Source organism: Aptenodytes forsteri, unplaced genomic scaffold (genome assembly GCF_000699145.1).
Source record: "Aptenodytes forsteri isolate BGI_AS27 unplaced genomic scaffold, ASM69914v1 Scaffold82, whole genome shotgun sequence".
Lineage (NCBI taxonomy): Eukaryota > Metazoa > Chordata > Aves > Sphenisciformes > Spheniscidae > Aptenodytes > Aptenodytes forsteri.
The window spans coordinates 2,844,749-2,868,545 of record NW_008795490.1 but is presented as its reverse complement, the minus strand read 5'-3'; the positions used below and the strand labels follow the sequence as shown (position 1 = coordinate 2,868,545).

General features: G+C 38.8%; 1 protein-coding gene across 1 annotated transcript in view; it reads left to right on the top strand.

Moving 5' to 3' along the window:
- SYNE1 (spectrin repeat containing nuclear envelope protein 1) overlaps positions 1-23,797 on the top strand; it is a 284,071-nt gene that overhangs the window by 117,695 nt on the left and 142,579 nt on the right. The window contains exons 64-79 of the mRNA XM_019472625.1: positions 974-1,291; positions 2,050-2,205; positions 2,893-3,063; positions 3,839-4,165; positions 5,514-5,666; positions 9,117-9,284; positions 9,510-9,686; positions 10,582-10,728; positions 12,937-13,062; positions 14,555-14,731; positions 16,545-16,810; positions 17,603-19,763; positions 20,150-20,487; positions 20,795-20,939; positions 21,949-22,167; positions 23,027-23,289. Of these exons, the coding sequence (XP_019328170.1) occupies positions 974-1,291; positions 2,050-2,205; positions 2,893-3,063; positions 3,839-4,165; positions 5,514-5,666; positions 9,117-9,284; positions 9,510-9,686; positions 10,582-10,728; positions 12,937-13,062; positions 14,555-14,731; positions 16,545-16,810; positions 17,603-19,763; positions 20,150-20,487; positions 20,795-20,939; positions 21,949-22,167; positions 23,027-23,289 (5,312 nt within the window). The remainder of the gene's footprint in view (positions 1-973; positions 1,292-2,049; positions 2,206-2,892; positions 3,064-3,838; positions 4,166-5,513; positions 5,667-9,116; positions 9,285-9,509; positions 9,687-10,581; positions 10,729-12,936; positions 13,063-14,554; positions 14,732-16,544; positions 16,811-17,602; positions 19,764-20,149; positions 20,488-20,794; positions 20,940-21,948; positions 22,168-23,026; positions 23,290-23,797) is intronic.

Genomic DNA, 23,797 nt, shown 5'->3' with positions numbered 1-23,797 from the left:
TGTTCCCCCAAAAAAAAAAAAAAAAAAAAAAAAAAAAAAAAAAAAAAAAATCATACTTGTGAAGTAACAGAATAATATTAATTACCAGGCAAAAATTACATCTCTTTTTTTTGTCTCAAGAACAGCTTGGAATCACATTAATATGTAAGTACTTTGCTGCTCAAAAGTGGTTCCAGTAAAGTCAGTGGAAACATTGTCACTCATTTCCAGAAAGAAGTGTCAGGCCTTGAATGAAATCTCTGGGCACACTAATGCTTTCTTGCAAGCACTGAATTTTAGATGTTGGCCTACCTCTTCTTTTCCCTGTGTTTCACAGAATATCAAAAGTATTCTTTTCATTGGGTTTTCATCTTCTGTTGCTTACAGTGTACATGCATCTACTTTCAGGCAGTTCCAGTCATGTAGGCTAGCTCCCGTGGTGAGGTGGGAAGACTATTACTGAATCACTTAGGGTGACAGTGAAGGGTGAACCTATAGTACTTCAGTAATTTCCCAGTTATGATCTTAAGCTGGTTTAAAGTACTTTCATACCTGTTGTTGAATTAGCAAAAGGTCTGTGTTTGAGTTATGAAATATTTATTACTTTAGTCAGGATAATGAGAAGGTCTTTGTACGATCAGGGACTCTGCATATATGTCTTGTTATTATAGTTTACTTTACAAAATCTGAATCCATTTGAAAATCTGAATATATATCTCAAATATAAACTAAGACAACACACAACTGTATTTTGTTAAGGTAATTTCCTGGTTATGTTTTAAATAAGATTGAATCCCTTCATACTTTCTAATCAAGTTCTATTAAGCATGAAAATGCCATACGTGTCCAGAAGACAGTATCAAGAATTATTTCGGAATGATGTCTGAAACATATGTAAAAATAAATAGGTTTGTTTATTTTAAAAGATTCACACTGCCATGTGTGAATGAAAGCTGTTAATGTAGGGTATGTATCCATAATTCTGCCTTTACAGGAGCTGCAGGTCCACTGTGCAGAAGGACAGGCATTATTGAATGCTGCTGTCCATGCCAGAGAGGAGGTGATTCCCTGGGGCATTCCCCAGATAGAAGACCGAGCCCTGGAATCCTTACGGCAGGATTGGCAAGTTTATCAGCACAGGCTTTCTGAAGCAAGAAGCCAATTAAATGCCACTGTGAGCAGACTGAGGTTAATGGAGAAAAAATTTGAGAAGGTTAATGACTGGCTAACAGATCTGGAGGAGAAAGTTGCTATCAGGACTGGGAGGCAGTCTGGTAGAGCAACAAAGGAGATGCAGCTTCAACAAATGAAGGTAAAGAATATAGCTAAGGCATTCCTTAAGCAAAATACCATGTGAGGTTTCCACATCAGTTCCTGGTTGCACTGTGAAAAAGACAGGAAGCATTGCAATGTATTCTGAGGTGGTGCCTAGAATGATGGATCCAAGAGAGCTTTGTGCCTTCTGGGTCCAGGTTCCTCCCATTTTACTGGTAAAGGTATGGCTATACCAATGTTGAAATCTCATAGGGAGATCTGGAATTCATATGCTCTGTGGTATATGAAGGCATAACTGAGGACAAAGATTGGTCCTGGAGGGGTAAAGCCTTAATGTTGTAACAAGAGTAAAATGTGACCAGCTGTGTGGTAAAGTCTCTGCTGTGTTGATGTAATAGTTCTCCTTTAGTCACTGCAAGGAGAAGACATGGTTCTGAATAAACACAGGAGGCAGATTTGAAGAGATTCAAGGTTATGCTTTACAGTCACCTTTAAAACTTCAGGCAAATTCTATAGGAACTGCAGGTTGCATTTCTATTATTATTTTTGGGGAAAAAAAAATAGTATTGAAACTACTGTAATGAAATGCAGCCCATATGGTATGATAAAACTTCCAGCATATTCATTACATTAACCTTCATCAGATTCTGTTTTATCTTCCTGTTGTAAATCCATTTTTACAACCATGTATTTGTTTTCCTTTTCAATGATTTCCTGACTTAGTTACAAATAAATTCCTGTTGTGTTTAAGATGTTTGAATCAGTCATATAAGCTGGATAATGTCTTTGTCATAGAAGTGGCATGAAGAAATTACAATCTACAAAGATGATGTGGAAGAAGTTGGGGTATTGGCTCAGCAAATACTAGAGGAAAGTCTCACTGCAAGTAGAATGAGAAGCCAGGCTACACAGCTTACATCTCGCTACCAAACTCTTCTTCTTCATGTCTTGGTAAGTAATGAAAATTAATTCATTGTAACGTCATAAATTGTCAGTTAAGAAGCAAATATAAACAGACTTTCTTAATTAGACTTCATCAGAGTTTATTCATTACTGTAGACTCAATAATATAATATTCACATACATATTCATATATGCACACACACACGTAGATTTCATTGGACTAAATGTGTTAGAGAACCATAATCGGGATAATGCTCTTTCAAAAATATTCAGATGTTGTTACTGTCCTGTTTGGCAGTTTCAGAAGAGAAATTCAGAATTTAGTATGTTTGAATGTTGACGACTTCTCTAGAGAAAAGTTTTCAGGTTATCACTGAAACACTTAGGTATGGGGAAAATTTGAATTAATAAGGTACAGTCTTCAGATCACTTTAAGTAGTAAGCGTCTCATATTACCATAATCACAAGTCATAATTCAAATTTCAAAATATAAGTACCTTTTCAGTGTTTAGTATTAACTCAGTTTTAACATTAGTGATTGCTGTATGTACACCCTGACAAGACCCCAGTGAGAATTATCCGCTAGATATGAAAGAACTCAAAACCTATGTGTTTAATCTTAGTATATCAGGTTTTATTAATAAATAGCAATTTATTGCTATCTTTAGCTAATAGCAATGATAAACATCTGGGTGGTTCTTGTTTCCTCCCCCTACCCTCCATATTTGTTTGAAGGAGCAAATAAAGTTTCTGGAAGAGGAAATACGCTGTATGGAGGAGTCAGAATTGGCTTTTAGTGCTTACACAAATTGGTATGGAGCTACTAACAAGAACTTCAGAAATGTGATCACCAAGTTTGACGTGGTTGACAAAACAGCAATGGAGAAAAAAGTGCAGAAACTAGAGGTACAGCTTTCTTGAATGCAATTTTTGTTTCTGTTCACCAAGAAGAGGCTATATTTCAACTTGCATCTTAGCTGCTCAAAATTCTGACTTCACCTTGCCCAGAGAAGCTAATAGGATAAAGACCACGCAGTGTAAAACTCTCTGTTCTCATGTCATACACATTAGATCACAGTTTGGTTGTTGAGGTTATGAATAGTCCTAAATAATATAATCCTGTCCTTCCGTAAGGCATGTTTGCATGTGTTTTGTTTTAGGTTAAAACTTAAAATAAATGCCCCTTGCAAAGCATCCTGTCATGTATATTTCAAACCAGTACGCACTGTGGCAAGAAGTGCTTCTTATTTCTCCTCATTGAAATAACTCAGTAGTAAAACTCACGTTTCATCTCAGAGTTGTAGATGAGTTTTTCGTATGTCCTGCAGCTTAAACGTAACACGCTAAGGGAAAACTTCCATCTGTTCCAGAATTTGGAGTATGAATCCTCTCCTGATAGTCCTCAGTTTCTGTGTTTATCTTCACAAGCCCAGTGCAGAACAGAAGTATTTGCTTTTTCTGCTTCCTTCTAGTTTACCACACCTTAACTCCAGGCAATTTTGTAATGAAAAGTCCATTCAATTTCTCTAGCAATTCCTTCTGTGTCCTTAGCAAAATTAAAAAAAAAAAAAATTGATTAGCCTTTCACTGATAATAGAACTACAATGAATAAAAAACAAACAAAAAAAAACCAGGGCAAGAGCTTGCATACATTTTCTGTTAACCAACACTTCCTTCACAGCTGCTATTGAGTGATATGGACATAGGCCACAGTTTACTGAAATCTGCCCGTGAGAAGGGGGAGCGAGCTATAAAGTACATGGAAGAAAATGAAGTTGACCAGTTAAGAAAAGAAATTGGAGATCATGTGGAACAGCTTGAAGAGCTGGCTGGCTCCATCAGGAAAGAGCACATGACTTCAGAGAAGTGCCTTCAGCTGGCAAAGGAGTTCTCAGACAAGTACAAGGCACAGACTCAGTGGGTCACGGAGTACCAAGCCATGTTACATGCTCCAGCAGAGCCAAAGAGCGAACTCTATGAGAAGAAGGCCCAGTTGTCCAAATACAAGGTAAAAAGGGGTTGTATCATTGTACTATTGAATTGATTTTGATCTAGTGACTCGCAGTAAATCCTCTGATCCAGGTGTCTGTTCAAGTTTCCTCAATAGATGTATGAGATGTCTCTGATCTGGATGTCCAAATCAGCATCAGAGTGAAAAGATGCGTGATACTTGCATCTACGAACCAGAGCGAGCACCTGGATTTGAAATGTGAATGTCCTAATAAGGCTTCCGCATCTGAAAATTTCCTGTTATGGAGCAAAATTCTTTTATGAGTACATATATGGGTAATTCCATTGATATCAACAGAGTTAACTGCTGTTTAAGCAAGGATAGAAATCACTTGGTCTTTCTTCACTGCAGACATTGCCTCTGTTTACATTGGCTTAATCAGCTTTCTGGTTAAAGCTGAATGTCCCAGCTCAACTGACATCTAAGACAGTCAGCTGCTATGGCCTCCTCTGTTTTTAGTTAGGATTTTAATGAAGTGTTTTTGGGGTTTTTTTGTTTGTTTTTTTGTTTTGGTTTTTTTCTCCAGTCATAAGTATGAGTAGAAAAAATTGACAACAAACCCCATTGTTTCTCTTAATGATGTTTTCGTAAAATACTCCAGGATTACAGATGTTTCATAAGATGTGTACTGGGTCTGGCTGGGATGGAGCTAACTCTCCTCATAGCAGCCCATATAGTGCTGTGCTTTACATTTGTGGATAAAACAGTGTTGCTAACAAACCAGGGTTTTGGCTATTGCTGAGCAGTACCTGCACAGCATCAAGGCTTTCTCTCTGAAACTGCCTACTACCCCTTGCCAGCTTCAGTACTCAAAGTCATATGTCATAGCTGTGCGCTTGCTTTCTACATGTTTGGGGAGCTGGTATCTCACTGTCATTTGATAGATGCTGGCATGTGCCATGCTGCCTGAGCCAGTGGCACAATGACATAACAGATCAGATTGCATACTCTCGAGAGTAGTCTTGTGCACTCGTCTACATACTGTCTCATTAAGGGGATGGCTTTGGCGATATTTTCCCACCTATTTGCAGAATTTGTTCCTCTGAGCAAGTTTTATCCCTAGCACTTACTCCTTCACACATATTAACTCCCTCTCCTTCACCAGCTCCAGATTATCAGCCGTGCTACTAGCCACTCACAAAAAGAGCAATTGCTCTTAGATGCCTGCAATGTTGTTGTCTCAGGGCACAGCTAAGAAACATAGTCCTGTACTGGTAGTAGCTCTTCTCATCTGGAAAGGATGATATATACCATGATAGAAGGCTGTGCTTCAGGTCAAAGGGAAGTTAGTGAAATAGATCTTCAGTGTTCAATATATGTATTTTAATTCTTGCTTGCATTGTAGTCCATACAGCAGACTGTTCTGTCCCATGAGCCTTCAATAAAATCAGTGATTGAAAAGGGAGAAGTACTTCTTGATCTGGTGAATGATGTGACTCTAAAGAACAACATTCAAGACCTTCAGAGCAGTTACCAAGAACTCTGCAGCACAACAAAGGTAAAAAGTCAGGAAGAAAACTTTAAGTTCTTTCAATTTGCTATATTTTTTCCGCTCTTTAAGAAGCTGACTATTTGTTTCATGTTGTCATGTCACACCCTGTACAGAGTGCCAGATAATTACTTTTTTTTTTTTTTTTTTGGAGAGGGGGAATTCTTGAATATGGAAAGAAATTCTACCTTAATAAATCTAACAAGAGTAGCTGAAATGAATTTTGAGAGTGGCAGGTGAATCCTTCGTAGCACTAAGGGGAAATATATCAGTGACTAGTTTGTACTATTGTTACTATTTTTAATTGCTTTGAATAGATTTCTAATTGCTTTGAATAGATTTCTAAATACGTTATTTTGCTATTGAGTGATATGGACATAGGCCACAGTTTACTGAAATCTGCCCGTGAGAAGGGGGAGCGAGCTATAAAGTACATGGAAGAAAATGAAGTTGACCAGTTAAGAAAAGAAATTGGAGATCATGTGGAACAGCTTGAAGAGCTGGCTGGCTCCATCAGGAAAGAGCACATGACTTCAGAGAAGTGCCTTCAGCTGGCAAAGGAGTTCTCAGACAAGTACAAGGCACAGACTCAGTGGGTCACGGAGTACCAAGCCATGTTACATGCTCCAGCAGAGCCAAAGAGCGAACTCTATGAGAAGAAGGCCCAGTTGTCCAAATACAAGGTAAAAAGGGGTTGTATCATTGTACTATTGAATTGATTTTGATCTAGTGACTCGCAGTAAATCCTCTGATCCAGGTGTCTGTTCAAGTTTCCTCAATAGATGTATGAGATGTCTCTGATCTGGATGTCCAAATCAGCATCAGAGTGAAAAGATGCGTGATACTTGCATCTACGAACCAGAGCGAGCACCTGGATTTGAAATGTGAATGTCCTAATAAGGCTTCCGCATCTGAAAATTTCCTGTTATGGAGCAAAATTCTTTTATGAGTACATATATGGGTAATTCCATTGATATCAACAGAGTTAACTGCTGTTTAAGCAAGGATAGAAATCACTTGGTCTTTCTTCACTGCAGACATTGCCTCTGTTTACATTGGCTTAATCAGCTTTCTGGTTAAAGCTGAATGTCCCAGCTCAACTGACATCTAAGACAGTCAGCTGCTATGGCCTCCTCTGTTTTTAGTTAGGATTTTAATGAAGTGTTTTTGGGGTTTTTTTGTTTGTTTTTTTGTTTTGGTTTTTTTCTCCAGTCATAAGTATGAGTAGAAAAAATTGACAACAAACCCCATTGTTTCTCTTAATGATGTTTTCGTAAAATACTCCAGGATTACAGATGTTTCATAAGATGTGTACTGGGTCTGGCTGGGATGGAGCTAACTCTCCTCATAGCAGCCCATATAGTGCTGTGCTTTACATTTGTGGATAAAACAGTGTTGCTAACAAACCAGGGTTTTGGCTATTGCTGAGCAGTACCTGCACAGCATCAAGGCTTTCTCTCTGAAACTGCCTACTACCCCTTGCCAGCTTCAGTACTCAAAGTCATATGTCATAGCTGTGCGCTTGCTTTCTACATGTTTGGGGAGCTGGTATCTCACTGTCATTTGATAGATGCTGGCATGTGCCATGCTGCCTGAGCCAGTGGCACAATGACATAACAGATCAGATTGCATACTCTCGAGAGTAGTCTTGTGCACTCGTCTACATACTGTCTCATTAAGGGGATGGCTTTGGCGATATTTTCCTACCTATTTGCAGAATTTGTTCCTCTGAGCAAGTTTTATCCCTAGCACTTACTCCTTCACACATATTAACTCCCTCTCCTTCACCAGCTCCAGATTATCAGCCGTGCTACTAGCCACTCACAAAAAGAGCAATTGCTCTTAGATGCCTGCAATGTTGTTGTCTCAGGGCACAGCTAAGAAACATAGTCCTGTACTGGTAGTAGCTCTTCTCATCTGGAAAGGATGATATATACCATGATAGAAGGCTGTGCTTCAGGTCAAAGGGAAGTTAGTGAAATAGATCTTCAGTGTTCAATATATGTATTTTAATTCTTGCTTGCATTGTAGTCCATACAGCAGACTGTTCTGTCCCATGAGCCTTCAATAAAATCAGTGATTGAAAAGGGAGAAGTACTTCTTGATCTGGTGAATGATGTGACTCTAAAGAACAACATTCAAGACCTTCAGAGCAGTTACCAAGAACTCTGCAGCACAACAAAGGTAAAAAGTCAGGAAGAAAACTTTAAGTTCTTTCAATTTGCTATATTTTTTCCGCTCTTTAAGAAGCTGACTATTTGTTTCATGTTGTCATGTCACACCCTGTACAGAGTGCCAGATAATTACTTTTTTTTTTTTTTTTTTGGAGAGGGGGAATTCTTGAATATGGAAAGAAATTCTACCTTAATAAATCTAACAAGAGTAGCTGAAATGAATTTTGAGAGTGGCAGGTGAATCCTTCGTAGCACTAAGGGGAAATATATCAGTGACTAGTTTGTACTATTGTTACTATTTTTAATTGCTTTGAATAGATTTCTAAATACGTTATTTCTTGAAGAGACAGATGCCCTTAGAATATACCATTTTGTCTCTTGTTTCTGCTAGATCTTGCACAACCCCTGTTTAATCTAGTTTAGTTGTTGAATGGAAGTCACTGGAGAAAATGAAATGCAAGATGGATATAATTTAATTCAGCAAGGGCATTATTAATTAACATTGATTCATTAGTCCACATGTATGTAGTACTTTGAAAGATCTAATACTTCTAAATATGTCCTAAAGTATGATTATTCCTAAAGCTTTTAATAGGTTACACTCCTAACAAGGATAAGCTCTGCAAACCATGTTAGTACTTATGTTTGACCTAAGTATCTTTAATTGCCAATCCATCCACCAATAGCAGATGATTTTATTTTTTTCATGGTTGACTTTTGATTTACAGACATTCCTCTGATCTGTACCACAAAACCGGTATCTGTTGCATTAGATGTAATGTTGATGACTTAAATGTAGAGAAACGTATGAAAAATCTTTCTTAAAAAGAATAAATACATTTTAACTCAACGTGTACATTCTTAATTTGCCTACCACATTCACAGGCAATATGTACATGCAAAGGCTGTAGGCAGCACGGACCCAATAGGTCATGTGCAGTCTCTCAAAGAGTGTATAATAACTGTTTCTAAGTGAACTTTATGTCAAGTTGACAGTGTTCATTTTCTTAAAGCAAAGAGATCCTCAGTGTTTTCCTCAGTTCTCAAAGTGTGGTATTTCATGTGGAGTGAAAATACTGCTCAATACCTCAGAGTTTATTCACACAAGGAATCGCTTTGATGTCTTCCTTAACAGTCTAATCACATGAGAGTCCCTCACAGGAATATAAATTTAGAAGATAACTCTCTTACTATGCTTTCAAGCTCTTGGTGGGTTTTGGTTTGGGGCTGTTTTTAATTCTTGTAATTACCTGAATATTTAATTTTGGTTATTGTGGACCTGCAGGCATACGTTGAAACCTTAGAGGTGAAAGTAAAAGAACACGAGGATTACAACAGTGATTTGCAAGAAGGGGAGAAATGGTTATTACATATGTCCAGCAGGCTGGTCAGCCCTGACCTCATGGAAAGTAACAATCTTGAAATAATCACTCAGCAACTGGCTAACCACAAGGTGGGTTTGCTATTGGGTAACTTCCTTTGTCTGGTAAAACAAAATTTTTCTTCTTTGCTTCTCTGTCACCACTCCAAAGCTGAAAACTCCATTGGCTGAAAACTTTTTTCCAAAGACAAAGAGTGTTTAAGGAAAAAAAAGAAAAAGCTCGTTTAAAAAGCTGTGATGCAGAACATGTTTTAAGTTTTAAAATATTTCTTCAAAAGTATTTTATCTATTTCTTAGGCTATCATGGAAGAAATTGCAGGATTTGAAGATCGTTTGAACAACCTTAAGAGTAAAGGCGATTACTTGATCAATCAATGCACAGAACATCTTCAAGCAAAATTTAAGCAAAACATACAAAGCCATCTTCAGGGGACAAAGGACAGCTATTCTGCCATATGTAGCACAGCCCAAAGAGTAAGTCTTGTTTCAAAAATATTTTTATGCCATTTAGGAATAACACGCATTATTATTTCTCGAAGTACTTGTTTCTTTAAATGGGGGTAAAACTTTTTCTACTGTTTCCATTTAAATTGAGCCTACAGGTTACTAATGTAGCACTTCGTCATTATTGTGCTACAGTTGAATTCCTTGTGATCCAAATGTTGCCTTGCAGCCAGCAAAACTAGCTGCCTATCAGTTCTTACCTTAATCTCTCCACACCCTCACTACCTTCATGTTACACTAGCTCCTGAGCAGCTGCAGCAAAGACATTAGAACTATTCCTACTTCAAAAACTAGGGAACAAATTGCACCCTTAGTGTCAGTAGCTTGCAAATGTACATAACAGGTCTTAATTTTGTGCTAGGAAATACTGTCTCTCTTGGTAAAACCAGAATATATGGTTAAGAAAAGCTAGCTGGGTCATTCTGTTAATCCAATTAGGAGATCAAGTCAGCATAGTCTTAAAAAAAAAAAAACCAACACACAAAAAAAAAACCCCAAACCCAAACAAAACAAAACCCAAAAAGTAGAGTTCATAGTCAGTAAGATTTGTAGAGGTACCTAAAACCTCATACTAGATCAATGGCAAAATGTTGAACAAGAATACAGAAATAAGAGACAATGCTATTTGTTTGCATCTTTATTTTTTCTTTCCAGAAGCCGTGCCTTAGATAGTGTCCATGTGCTCCACAAATTAGCAAGCTGCAGCGAGAGCTTAAGGAGCTTTCGTTGCTTGGTACATTTATGTACAAGGGCTAAAATAACCACAGTCTTAATAATTCTGTTTTATCTGCAGTTTTCAAGGTGGGAGAAGAGAGCCAATAGTGGTGTTTAAAAATGCGATGACCTTACAAAATATTTCCTTTAGGTGTACCAGAGTTTGGAACATGAACTCCAGAAGCATGTTAATCATCAGGATACCCTACAGCAGTGCCAGACTTGGCTGTCTACAGTGCAGTCAGAGCTAAAGCCAACTACCTGGCCACCTTTCAGCCTGGCAGATGCAGTTAAACAGGTAAAAGTTCAGCACTTGAAAATGTTCAGTTGTGCTTAATAAGGTGAGTTCAAGTAAGAGCTTTATATTAATAGAAATTAGATACTCTCTCTGACCTTCTCAGAGGGCTGTATAGCCTCATTGTTTATTCCCAGCTGCAAAAGGAATACCTTGAGTGAAAAATAACCGTAGGTGAAAAATCACACAGGGCTTTTGCTAGCTCTGCTTAATACTTAGAAATATGTTACCTGAAAAAAAGCTGGCTAATTAGATAAACCTGCTCAGATACTCCACAGATGTGTTTAGCAGAGAGGTTGTGTCTTTCTGCTTGTCCAATTGCCCATCTGTCTCTTAATGTTCCTATGTAAGGCCTGGTTTCATAGTACCATGGACACAGAGTCTGTTATCAGGCAATTAAAACAATTTTTCAGCTTAAGAGCATAGAACTGCCACTAGCCCACATTAGCCATTAAGAATGGTTTCTTTGCTTCTTGATTATTCTTAGTAACTTAATGTATTTTACGTTGGATTTGTACCTTGTTTTCAAATTAAACTGGTATGGTACTAAAAATGCTGGAATTCAGGGCTGTGTCATCCACCATGTGGCTTAATAGAGACCTTGAAATACTACAGATGGCAGCTCTGCAGGGGCGGGGGGAGCAGGGAGTGAGGCCAGCAGGGCAGCACCTCCCCAATGACGTGCAGACCTGCAGCACACTGGTGAGGAGAGCAGAGTCCCCCTGGTGTCAGCCACCATCTGGTGATCACCAGGCAAGTCTGTAGGGATGAGTCCAGCCCTGGGTGGAGGCAGGAGGTCAGGGCAGCAAAGCAAGACCAGGAGGATCAGCCAGACACAGATGCACCTATAGCGTAGCTCAGGTGAGGTCCATAGGTGGGTGAGGGCCTGAGCTTACATGCAGCTCTCAAGCAAGGGGGAAGGCTTCTGAATGCTTTTCCGTTGGCCAGGTCCCAGCTAGGCCATGTCAGGGCTGGCCCTGAGCAGAGGCAGCCAAACCCCAAGGAGCGGGGGATAGAGATTGCAGAGCCCTTTGGTGCACTGTGGGCCCTGACCATCCCTGAGGATTAGGGACCTGTTCCAGTGCTTAACTGTTCTCAGTGTGAAAAGTAGTTTCCCTTGATATCTAGGAAGAATTTCCTTCTTGCAACTTGTCACTTTTCCCTCTGATCCTTTTTCTGCTCACCTCAGCTGAGTTTGGCTCTGTCTTCTCAGCACTGCCCCCACCTGACCCCTAGCATTTTAAGTAATGGCAGACCACAGTTAGCCTCTCTTCTCCAGGCTGAACAAACCCAGTTCCTTCAGACCTGCCCAAATGCCATGCACTACATCCCCATATCCCCCCAGCCCTTTGCTGGACTTGCACCGGTTTGCCATATCTCTTCTATGGGGGAAGAGAGAAACTGCGCCAAATATACCAGGCACAGCCTGACAAGTGTAAGTGCAGAAGAATAATCTCTTCCCACAACTTGCTCTCTGCATCCTTGCTAATACAGTAATTTGGGGTTGCCACAAGGGCACACTGCTGTCGTGTTCAACTTTTTGCCCACAAGGACCCACCACTGGCCCTCTACATTAGGTGGTCGCTCACCCCTCCTCCCTGGGACTCTAGGAGGTATGTTATTGCCCTGCTTGTCAACACAAATATCATTTTCTTTTGGGATGAGGAAACTCTTCACAGGGAGAGGTGAGCTCCTACGGGCAATGTTGAGAGCAAGAACCCTCAACAGCATCATGTTGTCTGATCTTGGCAATTGTAGATATTGGGGATGTTGGGAGGGTTTCAGAAGGTGTGAGGAAAGCGTGTTGTGCCACTGGGCTGGATTCCCCATGATCTGTTGGACACTGGAGAATTTTATAGGTATGGGCAACGTGACACTTTAATAATCAGATAAAACCCTGCTTCCCATTCACCTTGGGAAAGTAAGTTACCTTGTTGAAACTGTGTGTATCTATCCAACGCTTTATTTATAAAGAAATAAGATAGGTAATGCATATGTCACTAAGCGCTTTGATAATTGGGTGATAATCAATTAAAGTTACTCTTTTCCATAATTATGACAGAGCAGCCTTACCTAATAAAATAGCGTATGTCTACATTTCATCTTTTGGAAATAATGAGCTAAAGCAAAAATACTAAAATGCATGCTTGTAATAAAATAAGAGATTATTTCTACAGTCTCAGAGTTTATTTGAGGATTGTATTCTCTCAGGTGAAAAGTTTCCGGGCGCTGCAGGAGCAGGCCAATACATACTTGGATCTTCTGTGTTCCATGTGTGATCTGTCAGATGCCACAGTGAAGAGTACAGCAACAGATATTCAACAAACAAAACAAACGGTACAAGATAACCACAACAACCTGCTTTTAATCCTATTTAGTGCTTTAGCTGTCTTGATCTGTCCTCTTTTAAAAAGGTCATATTGGGTAATGGTTTAAAGAAATGTATTTTTACTTTCATCTTAAGTATTTCTTTTAGAAATAGTTTTCTCTTTCTTTCTTCTACTTTTTTTTTTTTGATTAAATCCACACATTGCTATCCTTGTACTAATACAAAGACACATGACAAAGGTTGCTAAAGGTACTTAGGCAATGTTACAAGATGTTGGCCTAAAGCCACACAGATAACATTCTATGGAAGAAAACCTGATCCAAATTGTTTATTTCATAAAACAGAAGAAAACCTGATCCAAATTGTTTATTTTTCATAAAACACAATTCAATCTATTCTTCTCTGTATTTTATTAAAGCTTAGACATATTTTACTGTTATTATTTATTCAACAGTAGACTGATGTTCTTATTAGGATATAATAACATATTATAATCATCATAAAAAATTATAATGGTTCAATTCATAAATCAGAGTGCATCTATTTCAGCGTATGAATTTATAGAAGTGTACCTCAATTTTAAGTTTTAAAGTAGCTTAATGATTGGTTTTAGAATAAAATTATAAACATAAGAGTTATTAGAAAAGAAACATTATGAGCATTCCTGTTGTTGTAAACACAAAAATTTTAGTTTCACATACACACAACCAAACTTTTGAAACTACTTCTACCAAGAGTAAAAATCTAATATATACAGTAACAGTATTCCATACCAGAGAAGCAAATTGTACAAATCCAAGTAATCCATAAAAAAATGGCAGTCCAAATATTGAATAGCTAAAAAGTATCTCAGAACTCAGAATAAGATTCTCCTTTTGTATGTAAAGCAGTGAAACATTTTTAACAGACGGTACAGTGCTGAGATATATTAAGCTGGTTGAGTGTCTAAACCTTGAAGGTGCCCTACTGGAGCAAAAGAAGCTGTGTGACTATTGGTTTAAGGTGATTGATGGGCTCAGATCCGGTAAGCATTCTTCTTATTGGCATTTTACAAAAGGCACATAGGCAAACAAACTGGGCTAAGCAAATTAAATGACAGTGCGTAGTTTTAGCTTTTATTTGGTCATTGCGAAGGCATATAGGGCACAGTCCAGCAGTATTCTTGACATGCAATGGACTAAATCGTACAGTTAATTTAAGCTTTAACAGAAGGCTGAGAACACCTTGGAATACACGCACTCATAAATATACTTGCTTCTCTCAAAGGTGAATGATCATTCTTTTTTTTTTGTTCCACAACTTTCCTTTGATAGGTCTGCTTTTTATGACTTCTGAAGGTTAAGACTCTTTTTGTGGATAATATTAGCCCCTTCAGAATTTAGTGCAGAAATTTGCTGTTAGTACAATATTGTGCTCAGAGGAAGAATGGTATTCATCGTCCATACTCCAAAAATAGGTGTCTTAAAGCATTCCTACTCCTTTTAATTTCTTTTGTTCCAGATTGAGCAACAAATAATGCACTCACAGTATTTGGCTCAAGGTTGGGAAGAGATCAAACAAATGAAGGCTGAGCTCTGGATATATTTCCAGGATGCAGATCAACAACTACAGAATTTGAAAAGGAGACGGGCAGAGTTGGAGCTAAACATTGCCCAGAATATGGTACTCCAGGTTAAGGTAAGGAGACTTTAGGTTAAGAACAGAAGGTAAGGAAGAAGTTCATCCTGTGGCTGATATTATAATTCATGTAATATGCACGTATTGCATAGAATTGCTGAAATGTTCTAAGCAAGAGCAGAGAAGACAGAGGAAAGAGGGTTTCCTTATTGATGCTACAGGGTGACACAGAAAGCAAAACACTGTACTTCAATATCTTTGTGGGTTTGGTTTTTTAACAGTAGACAGTTTTCAGCCTACTGTTCTGATTTGCCTTCACTTTTAATAGGCTAATTGTTGATCACAGTGGACCTGAAGATAAGATCTGCAATTTGTGCTTGCTAAGTTCTTTGCTTCCAATACTTCTAAATTATTTAGATTTATTTCAGAATTAGTCTAGGAAACTGTTCAATGTTGCTGGACTCTGAAAACCACTGGAGAATAGGTATGATAGAAACCCAGTTTATTTTACCCGAAATAGCGAGACAAATGCCTTCAGATCTTCACTCGTTCTTATTCATTTATAGGTGAAAGAATTTTTATGGCCATTCTGTACACGTCACAAACATCAGTAAAGTAACAAGAAGAAACAGGAAAACAGATTATTTCTTTCATAAGTGATGAAATGCTTGGGTTTTGCATTTTTGATATAGATTTTGCTTGTATTCTTTTTCTGATATGCTAGGAGTTAGGTGAAAAGCAAGCAGCACTTCTTCTTCATGTCTGTTCTACACAAGTGTTTGAACAAAGTCATAGCCCTTGAAGATACCTAAGCACAATATGGGCTAAAAGCTGTTACACTAGCTATCATTAGAGTCCAGGAAGATGCGGGAGTCAGTATTTCATCACTATTTCAGTCAGGAACTTTGGATTATTAGAAAAGGCAGGCACCTGATGTACTGTCAGATGTGGCACAATGTGTTATTTTTTCAGTTTGCCCTGGTAATTGAAGATGCCTAGCTCCATTTGAAGCAGTCACAAAGAGGAATGAGATGGAGCTGGGGAATAGCATCTCTTCTCCAGAACCCCTACCAGCCCTCAGTGAAAACGCATCATCCCAGCAAAGTGCTGGAGCTGGGCATGGTTGTTTAGTTACCGTTATTGGAACTGGAATATGGGAAAAGATTATATTTACCCTAGGCAGTGTGCAAGTGCTGAAAAATATTTGGTTAGTTTTAGTTGTCAGTATATGGTATGTTCTTTTTTTGTGTTCTCTGTGACTTCTTATTCAGTAAGAAATGTGTGTGCAGATGGACTTTTTTATTTACTGGAATTTATTAACTCAAATAGCAATCATACCTAGATAATCATTGGCTTTGTTTCAATAATGACAGCGATAATGGTCGCTATTGTAGAAGTAGGAACAAAACAAAGTATGGATGTGGGGGCTCACTGACTCATGGACTCTGCTTCCTATCTTTAGTCTCTAATGAAAAAGGAAAAGGGAAAACAATGAGCTAGAAACAGCACTGCTAAAACGAATTCTTATGAGGCCCAGACTATCTTGCATGTTTTAGTGTACGGTGGGAGCTGTGCTAGCCCAGAAGCCTGGCCAACAAGGTGTGACTTGATTGTGATTTCTGTTTATCACTGGCACTTGAAAACTGCTCTGGTTTGCTTTCACATCTATAATCAACCTGTCCCCACTGAGAATATGAGGAGAAATGTTAGGGGAGGGGAGAAGGCACTTCTTCCAATTTACATCTGCACAGCATTTGCCTGGGGAGATAATTAGTCCTTACGAAATTTATTTATTTCAGAGTTTTTATTTAAATTCCATCTTATAATTTTGAGTAGGTGTCACCATATTGGTTTTGACTTGTATCTTTTTCAGGAATTCAGTCAGAAGTTGCAGTCTAAGCAGTCAGCTCTTACCTCTGTGACTGAGAAGATGAACAAACTAACCCAAGGACAGGAATCGCCTGAACACAAGGAAATAGGAGAGCTGAGCAACCAGTGGCTGGACCTCTGCCTTCAGGCACACAGTTTGCTCATACAGAGGGAGGAGGATCTGCAGAGGACAGGGGATTATCATGATCGCATGAATGTAGTTGAAGTTTTCTTGGAAAAGCTCACAAAAGAGTGGGACAACCTGGCTAGGTAAAAAATGTAGTAGCGCACAAAGCTGACTTAGTGCATATATGCTGAAAGAGCGGTCTGTTTACAGAGTGTCTCTAAACACTCTTTAGTGTCTTGGATCCACTAAAAATCCCTTTTTCCATGCTTAATTAAAAGCAGCCCTCCCTTATTAATTATAGGACAATTACTTGTATTGAAATAAAGAGAGTTTGAGAAGCCAGATCTTCAGTGTTTGTCTTTAAGGCAAGTACTGGTTGATCCCACCTCAAGGTGTAGCATTTTCTGATATTTCAAGCATTTTGGCTATTTTGTTTGAACTCTTTCATTTGTGTTTACTGTGTTTCATGTGTGTTTTTCATTGTGATATTGTGTTTTATCTATTAGACTATTATATTACTGTTTAGTTGCTTCTGCTAAATGATTGCAGCTGCTTTGTATAGCATAAACACACCAGCTGTGTGTAAAATTGTGAGAGTCTATTACTGCTGTCATCACTGTCATGGAACAAGATTCACTTCAATCTCAGTACTTGTTGTTGTTCATATGTGCAATATAACCAGTATACTCTGTAGTATTCATGTTCATTTGTATGGTCAGCCTGATGACCACGTTGCAGATGAAAGGGAGAGGAATAAAAAACTTTTTAATTAATATTCAAGACTGGTACCTTCAAAAGAATGTGAAAACTGTAGGTATTTATATAATACTGATTTCAGTATATAGTGGACTTATAGTTCATCCTGACCTCTCTTAAAAGTCTATCCTGAGATAGGATCTAGTAATTAATTTCCATCCTGTCCTTTTTGATAACAGATCTGATGCTGAAAGTACAAACGTGCACCTTGAAGCTTTGCAAAAATTGGCACTGGCGCTACAGGAAAGGAGATTTGCTCTGGAAGATTTGAAAGATCAGAAACAGAAGATGATAGAACATCTGAATCTTGATGACAAAGAATTAGTAAAGGAGCAGTTTGGTCATTTCGAGCAACGCTGGACTCAGCTGGAGGACCTTGTCAAAAGGAAAATACAAGTGTCTGTTTCAACCTTAGAAGAGCTCAGTTTGGTGCATTCCAAATTTCAGGAGCTAATGGAATGGGCAGAGGAGCAGCAACCTAGTATCTCAGAGGCTCTTAAACAGAGCCCTCCTCCAGATTTGGCTCAGAGTCTTCTCATGGATCATCTTACCATTTGCAGTGAGCTTGAAGCCAAACAGCTTGTTCTGAAGACGCTTGTGAAGGATGCTGACAGGGTGATGACCAACCTAGGGCTCAATGAAAGGCAGGAGCTGCAGAAAGCGCTTTCTGATGCACAGCACCATGTACATTGTCTCAGTGACCTGGTTGGCCAGAGGAGAAAGCACCTGAATAAAGCACTGTCTGAAAAGACCCAGTTTCTTATGGCAGTCTTTCAGGCTACAAACCAAATTCATCAGCATGAGAAGAAGGTAACGTTTCCAGAACATATTTGTCTATTGCCGGAAGATGTGAACAAACAGATCAGGACTTGTAAGAATGCCCAGGCTAACCTGAAGGCCTATCAAAATGAAGTCACGGGGTTGTGGGCTCAAGGAAGGGATTTAATGAAAGAAGCAACAAAACAAGAAAAGGGTGAAGTGTTAGGTAAACTGCAAGAACTACAGAATGTGTATGACACCGTTTTACAAAAGTGTAACCAGAGATTGTTAGAACTGGAGAAAAACATAGTTTCCAGGAAATATTTCAAAGAAGACTTGGATAAAGCTTGCCATTGGCTAAAACAAGCCGATATCGTCACATTCCCAGAAGTCAATGTAATGAATAGTAACTCTGAACTATACATGCAGTTGGCAAAATATCAACAGATTCTTGAGCAATCTCCAGAATATGAAAATCTGTTACTTGCACTTCAAAGAGATGGCCAAGAAATCCTACCATCACTTAATGAAGTGGATCATTCTTATCTGGAAGAAAAACTTAACATTCTCCCTCAGCAATTCAATATTGTCACTGCTCTGGCAAAAGAAAAATTATATAAGGTTCAGGAAGCAATTTATGCCAGAAAAGAGTATGTCTCTCTGATTGAGTTGACAAGTAAAGCTCTGACTGAGCTAGAAGATCAGTTTATTAACATGGACAAAGCTCCAGCTGCTCTTTTGGCCAAAGAAGCTGTGTCACTCCAGCAGGCCTACAGAGATCTCTTAGGTGAAGCAGTGAGCCTTGGTGCAGCAGTGGATGAACTAAACCAGAAGAAGGAGGCCTTTCGAAGCACTGGCCAGCCGTGGCAACCAGATGAGATGCTAAAACTTGTCACGCTATATCACAAGTTGAAGAGGCAAATAGAACAGAAAATCAACCTATTGGAAGACACAATAGAAGCATGCCAGGAGCATGAAAAAATGCGTATGCAGTTTGAGGCACAACTAGAGGCAGTGAAGAAGGAGCAGATTAAGGTAAATGAAGAAACACTCCCAATAGAAGAAAAGTTGAAAATATACCATTCTCTGGTGGGCAGCTTGCAAGACTCAGAATGTCTTCTGAAGCGAATAACTGAACATCTGGAAGCCCTTTCTCCTCAGCTTGACTCATCTGCATGTGAGACAGCAAATCACCAAGTGCAGTCTTGGCAAGAGAAACTAAAGTCTTTGCATGCTGCCATTGGTGACACCGTGATGGAGTGTGAGAACAGACTTGTGCAAAGCATAGACTTCCAGACAGAAATCTGCCGCTCGCTTGATTGGTTGAGATGGGTGAAAACAGAACTTAATGGAACATTAAGTTTGGACCTCAAACTGCAAAGCGTCCAAGAAGAAATCCGAAAGGTTCAGATACATCAGGAAGAAGTGCAGTCAAGCCTGAGAATAATGAATGCGCTGAGCAATAAAGAGAAAGAGAGATATATGAAAGCAAAAGAGCTGATACCTGCTGACCTGGAAAACACTCTTGCTGAGCTGACAGAACTAGACGGTGAAGTTCAAGAAGCTATACACATGAGACAGGTTAGTTCACTCTAAGTGTCATTAATTTCTTGCTCACGAAGCTGGAAAAATATGGCTCTGTGGCTTGATGTTTGTAATCATCATGTAAAGATTGATTTTAATAATACTGTTTGGTTTTTTTAATGACTTCGGTTGTGGCCTGTTGCCATGGATAACTTGGGGGGGAGGGGTAAAGGCTTCCTTAATATGCATTATACCTGCATGGAGAAGTGCAAACTCACTCAAAACCTACTTCCATGTAGTCTCTCTGGACCTGTATTTTAGATACAATAAAGGGAAAAGAAAGCAAGAATGGGCAAAATCCAGACTCTCAGCAGAGGATATTTTTGTTGCTGCTGTGAATTTTATGTCTGTGACCCTCTGTATAATTTTCCCTTTTATTTCAGGCTACCTTGAATAAATTATATAGCCTCTGCCAAAGATACTACCAAGTGATGCAGATAGCAAATGACTGGTTTGAAGATGCTCAGGAATTTCTACATTTAGCAAGAAATGGTCTTGATGTTGAGAACTCTGAGGAGAACCTAAGGAACCACATTGAGTTTTTCAGCACAGAAAGTCAGTTCAGTAATCATTTGAAGGAGTTACAGGGCCTTGTGTCTGAGATAGAGCCCTTTATCCAAGCCACAGCAAGAGAGCAGATGATGCAGAATGTAGCTGCATTGGAGAAAAAGGCCAAAGGGACAAAGAAAGAAGCCAAAACCCAGCAAGAGCAGTTGCAAAGGTATATTCATCTTTCTTTTTTTTTTTTCCTTTCATTTTAAGATCACCTTGTGGGTGATGAAAGAAAGAAATGAGGAAAAGTCAATCAAGGGCTATTAAATGCCAAGCTGTGTCTGTAAGGCACAGCTGAAAATCAGGAGCATGTACTTCTATGTATGCTCTTTCCCAACAATATTTCTTTTTCTTGGAAAATACTGTGTAACAGCAAAACTAAGCAGTTACATTGAAAACTAGGTGCAACAATATTCCTGATTTTCAAATGGTTTTATATTGCATTAAATTGTTCTTTCTGGAAATGTATTTTTAAGGTGTGCTTCTGAGTGGCAGGAGTACCAGACAGCAAGACAGAAGGTTATTGAAGTGATGAATGAGGCTGAGAAAAAATTATCTGAATTCTCAGTAGCTAAAGCTGCTTCTTCTCATGAAGCAGAAGAGAAATTGCTAACACATAAGGTAAGGTACTGAAAATTATATGAAATCCTTTTCCTTCAGTGAAAATAAATGGATGTTATGTAGGTCCCTACCTGTGGCAACGTGAATTTGAGTTTTTAGATCTTATCCTGTAGCGCTTAATTGTGTCGTAGCACACCAAGAGGTGTTTTGTGTTGTGCAGAACACACATTTTATTTGTGGGGTGACAGGGACAGATATTTTTAATTGTTTTTCAGCTTAATGTCTGTCTGTGCCTATGACTGTAGAGAACTGGAAGGAACCAGGAGGTTCCTAAAAGCCTTGGGTGCTTAAATCCCAAAACTGTGTACCCTACAAGAAATTCAGAACAACAGAAACATCCATCTACTTTGGATCACATGAAATAGTTTTACTAGGACAGGAAGGGTTGGGGTTTATTATTAACTCTTGTTTAGCCTAAAAGAAAGAAATGTAACTTAAAAGAATTACTTTCTCCTCTAGTATTTAGGGTACTAATCAGTTGCCTTAATATAGGCAGTTAGTGACACTTCAGACATCCTGCCCGGTCTTCAGCTGTGTCTCTGCGAAGGCAGGAATCTCCCCTAAAAGTAATGTCATGTCTGCCAGCTTCACGAGAATATCCTGATAACCTTGGACATCTAAAATGGCATTAGAGATAAACATGACATAAGTGTGTACTTAAACACCTGAATTGCTTCTTTCATTTTTAGACTCTAATACAAGTCAGTCTTTGCTCTGAGAAGGGTCCTGAATATTCATTTCCATCCCTTTTGAGGGGCTAGCAAGGAAGAGAAAATCTAATTACACCAGCCTTCTGCTGCTTCCAGAGAGTTGCATTTTGGACCAGGTCCTTCAAGTAGCTGTAGCTAATATATTGCGTATGAAAAATAAAGTGAGACCTCACAACTTCACTCAGCAGAGGGTACCTCCTCTTTGCAGTGCATGGAAGTGGCTCATCTACCTGCAATTGTGTTGAATAGTTATGAGTTGTGTTGTAAAAGAGGAAAACTGCTTATTTTTGCTTTTTCAGACTCTTGTGTCTGTGGTGAATTCTTTCCATGAGAAGATCACAGCCCTAGAAGAAAAGGCTTCACAGCTGGAAAAAGTTAGCAATGATGCCAGTAAGGCAACTATAAGTAGATCCATGACAACAGTTTGGCAGCGCTGGACACGGCTCCGGAATGTAGCCCAAGAACAAGAGAAAATTTTGGAAGATGCAGTGCAGGAATGGAAGGGCTTTAATGATAAGGTAACTTCTCGTCTTGGTAAATCCTCCTTTGTTAACTGTACATAGGTTTTCACTCATTATACTGCCTTATTAATCATCATATGGTAGTGAAAGCTGATAGCAGGAATAACAGTGATTTTTCTCATGTCATAGAAAAAAACAGCTATGGAAAACCTAGGTTTAGAACCACTGCCTCCAAGGCTTGCACTATTCTTCTGTATGCATACATGTATAGTAAATGCAGAGTTGTTGTGGTTTCTGGTGGTTCTTCAGAATCTTCTCCTCTATGTTTCCCTTCCCTACATGGTCTATTCTAGATTAAGTCAACCTCTTTTTTTTTCTTTTTTTTTTTTCCCACCTGAAGAGTATGAAGTTGCTATTTCTAAATTTATGCAGTGATATTATAGCCTGTCACTGCTCACCGATCATGTGTCTCTTTTTTTCCCCTTATATTCTATCTGACTCTTTTTATCTGTCGCTGTCCATTATTTTATGCTCACGTTGAAGATTCTCTGAGAATGGGCATAATCTTTTTGTTAAATGTATGACTTGTGCCAAATACAGATCTGCCCTGGGTTAGAGCTCTAGGTCCTGTGGCAGTAAAGATAATATATGCTAAAAAATACGAGGAGCCATTCATCACTTGACAAAAAAGTCCCTTAGCAAGTCCTAGTTCCGTGTGAAGAACTAGGGCTGGCTAGCTAGATCTAGGACATTAGAGTATAGATTTGTATCTGCTATAGAGACTGCTGCACAAGCCCTATACCACAACTGTTTTACAACATCTAAATGTACAGCACTGGGCTTAGCACCTTTTGGTATCAGTTGTACTAGCTTCTTTTTAATTTCATTATTGCCAAGACTGCATCTCTTTCCGTAGATTCAGAAAACCACCATAGCAATAGATCAGCTACAAGGTCGCTTACCAGAAAGCTCAGTGGAAAAGGCATCCAAGACAGATCTCCTGGAACTTCTGGATTACCACAGCAGTTTCCTTCTGGAGGTGGAGCACCAGCTGTCATCTTTGGGCCTGCTCAGACAGCACGCTGTCAGCATGCTTCAGGATGTGGAAATAAAGCCTCCTTCTCAGGAGGAACTACCAGTCATGCAAGAAATCAAAGCAATGCAAGATCGATGCCACAAGTAAGGCAATATTTTAAGATTCACTGTAAAATGGTACCTTACAATTCATTAATAAGAGTTCATCTATCATTTTTGTTATCATTAACAATTACCATGCTTAAAATAAATATTAGTTATTATATTTAAAATAAACATCAGTTTAATTTTAAGTTATCTTTAATTTTGAAATACGTTTTTACCGTTATTTTTTACTTCCATCAGCAGGAGTATGCATTTTAGAATATGTACTTCTGGCCTTGCATAACAATAGTAACTTATGTAAGAGTTGTATAAACTACATTAAAGTTATAACTGATTTTAAACACTTCCATTGCATCTCACCATTAGCAGTGACCTTTTATCTTTTTGTACCTGTCGTGGTTTAACCTCAGTTGGCAACTGAGCACCATGCAGCCGCTCGCTCACTCCCCCCACCCCCCCTGCTGGGATGGGGGAGAGAATTGGAAGAGCATAAGTGAGAAAAACTCATGGGTTGAGATAAAAAACAGTTTAATAATTGAAATAAAAT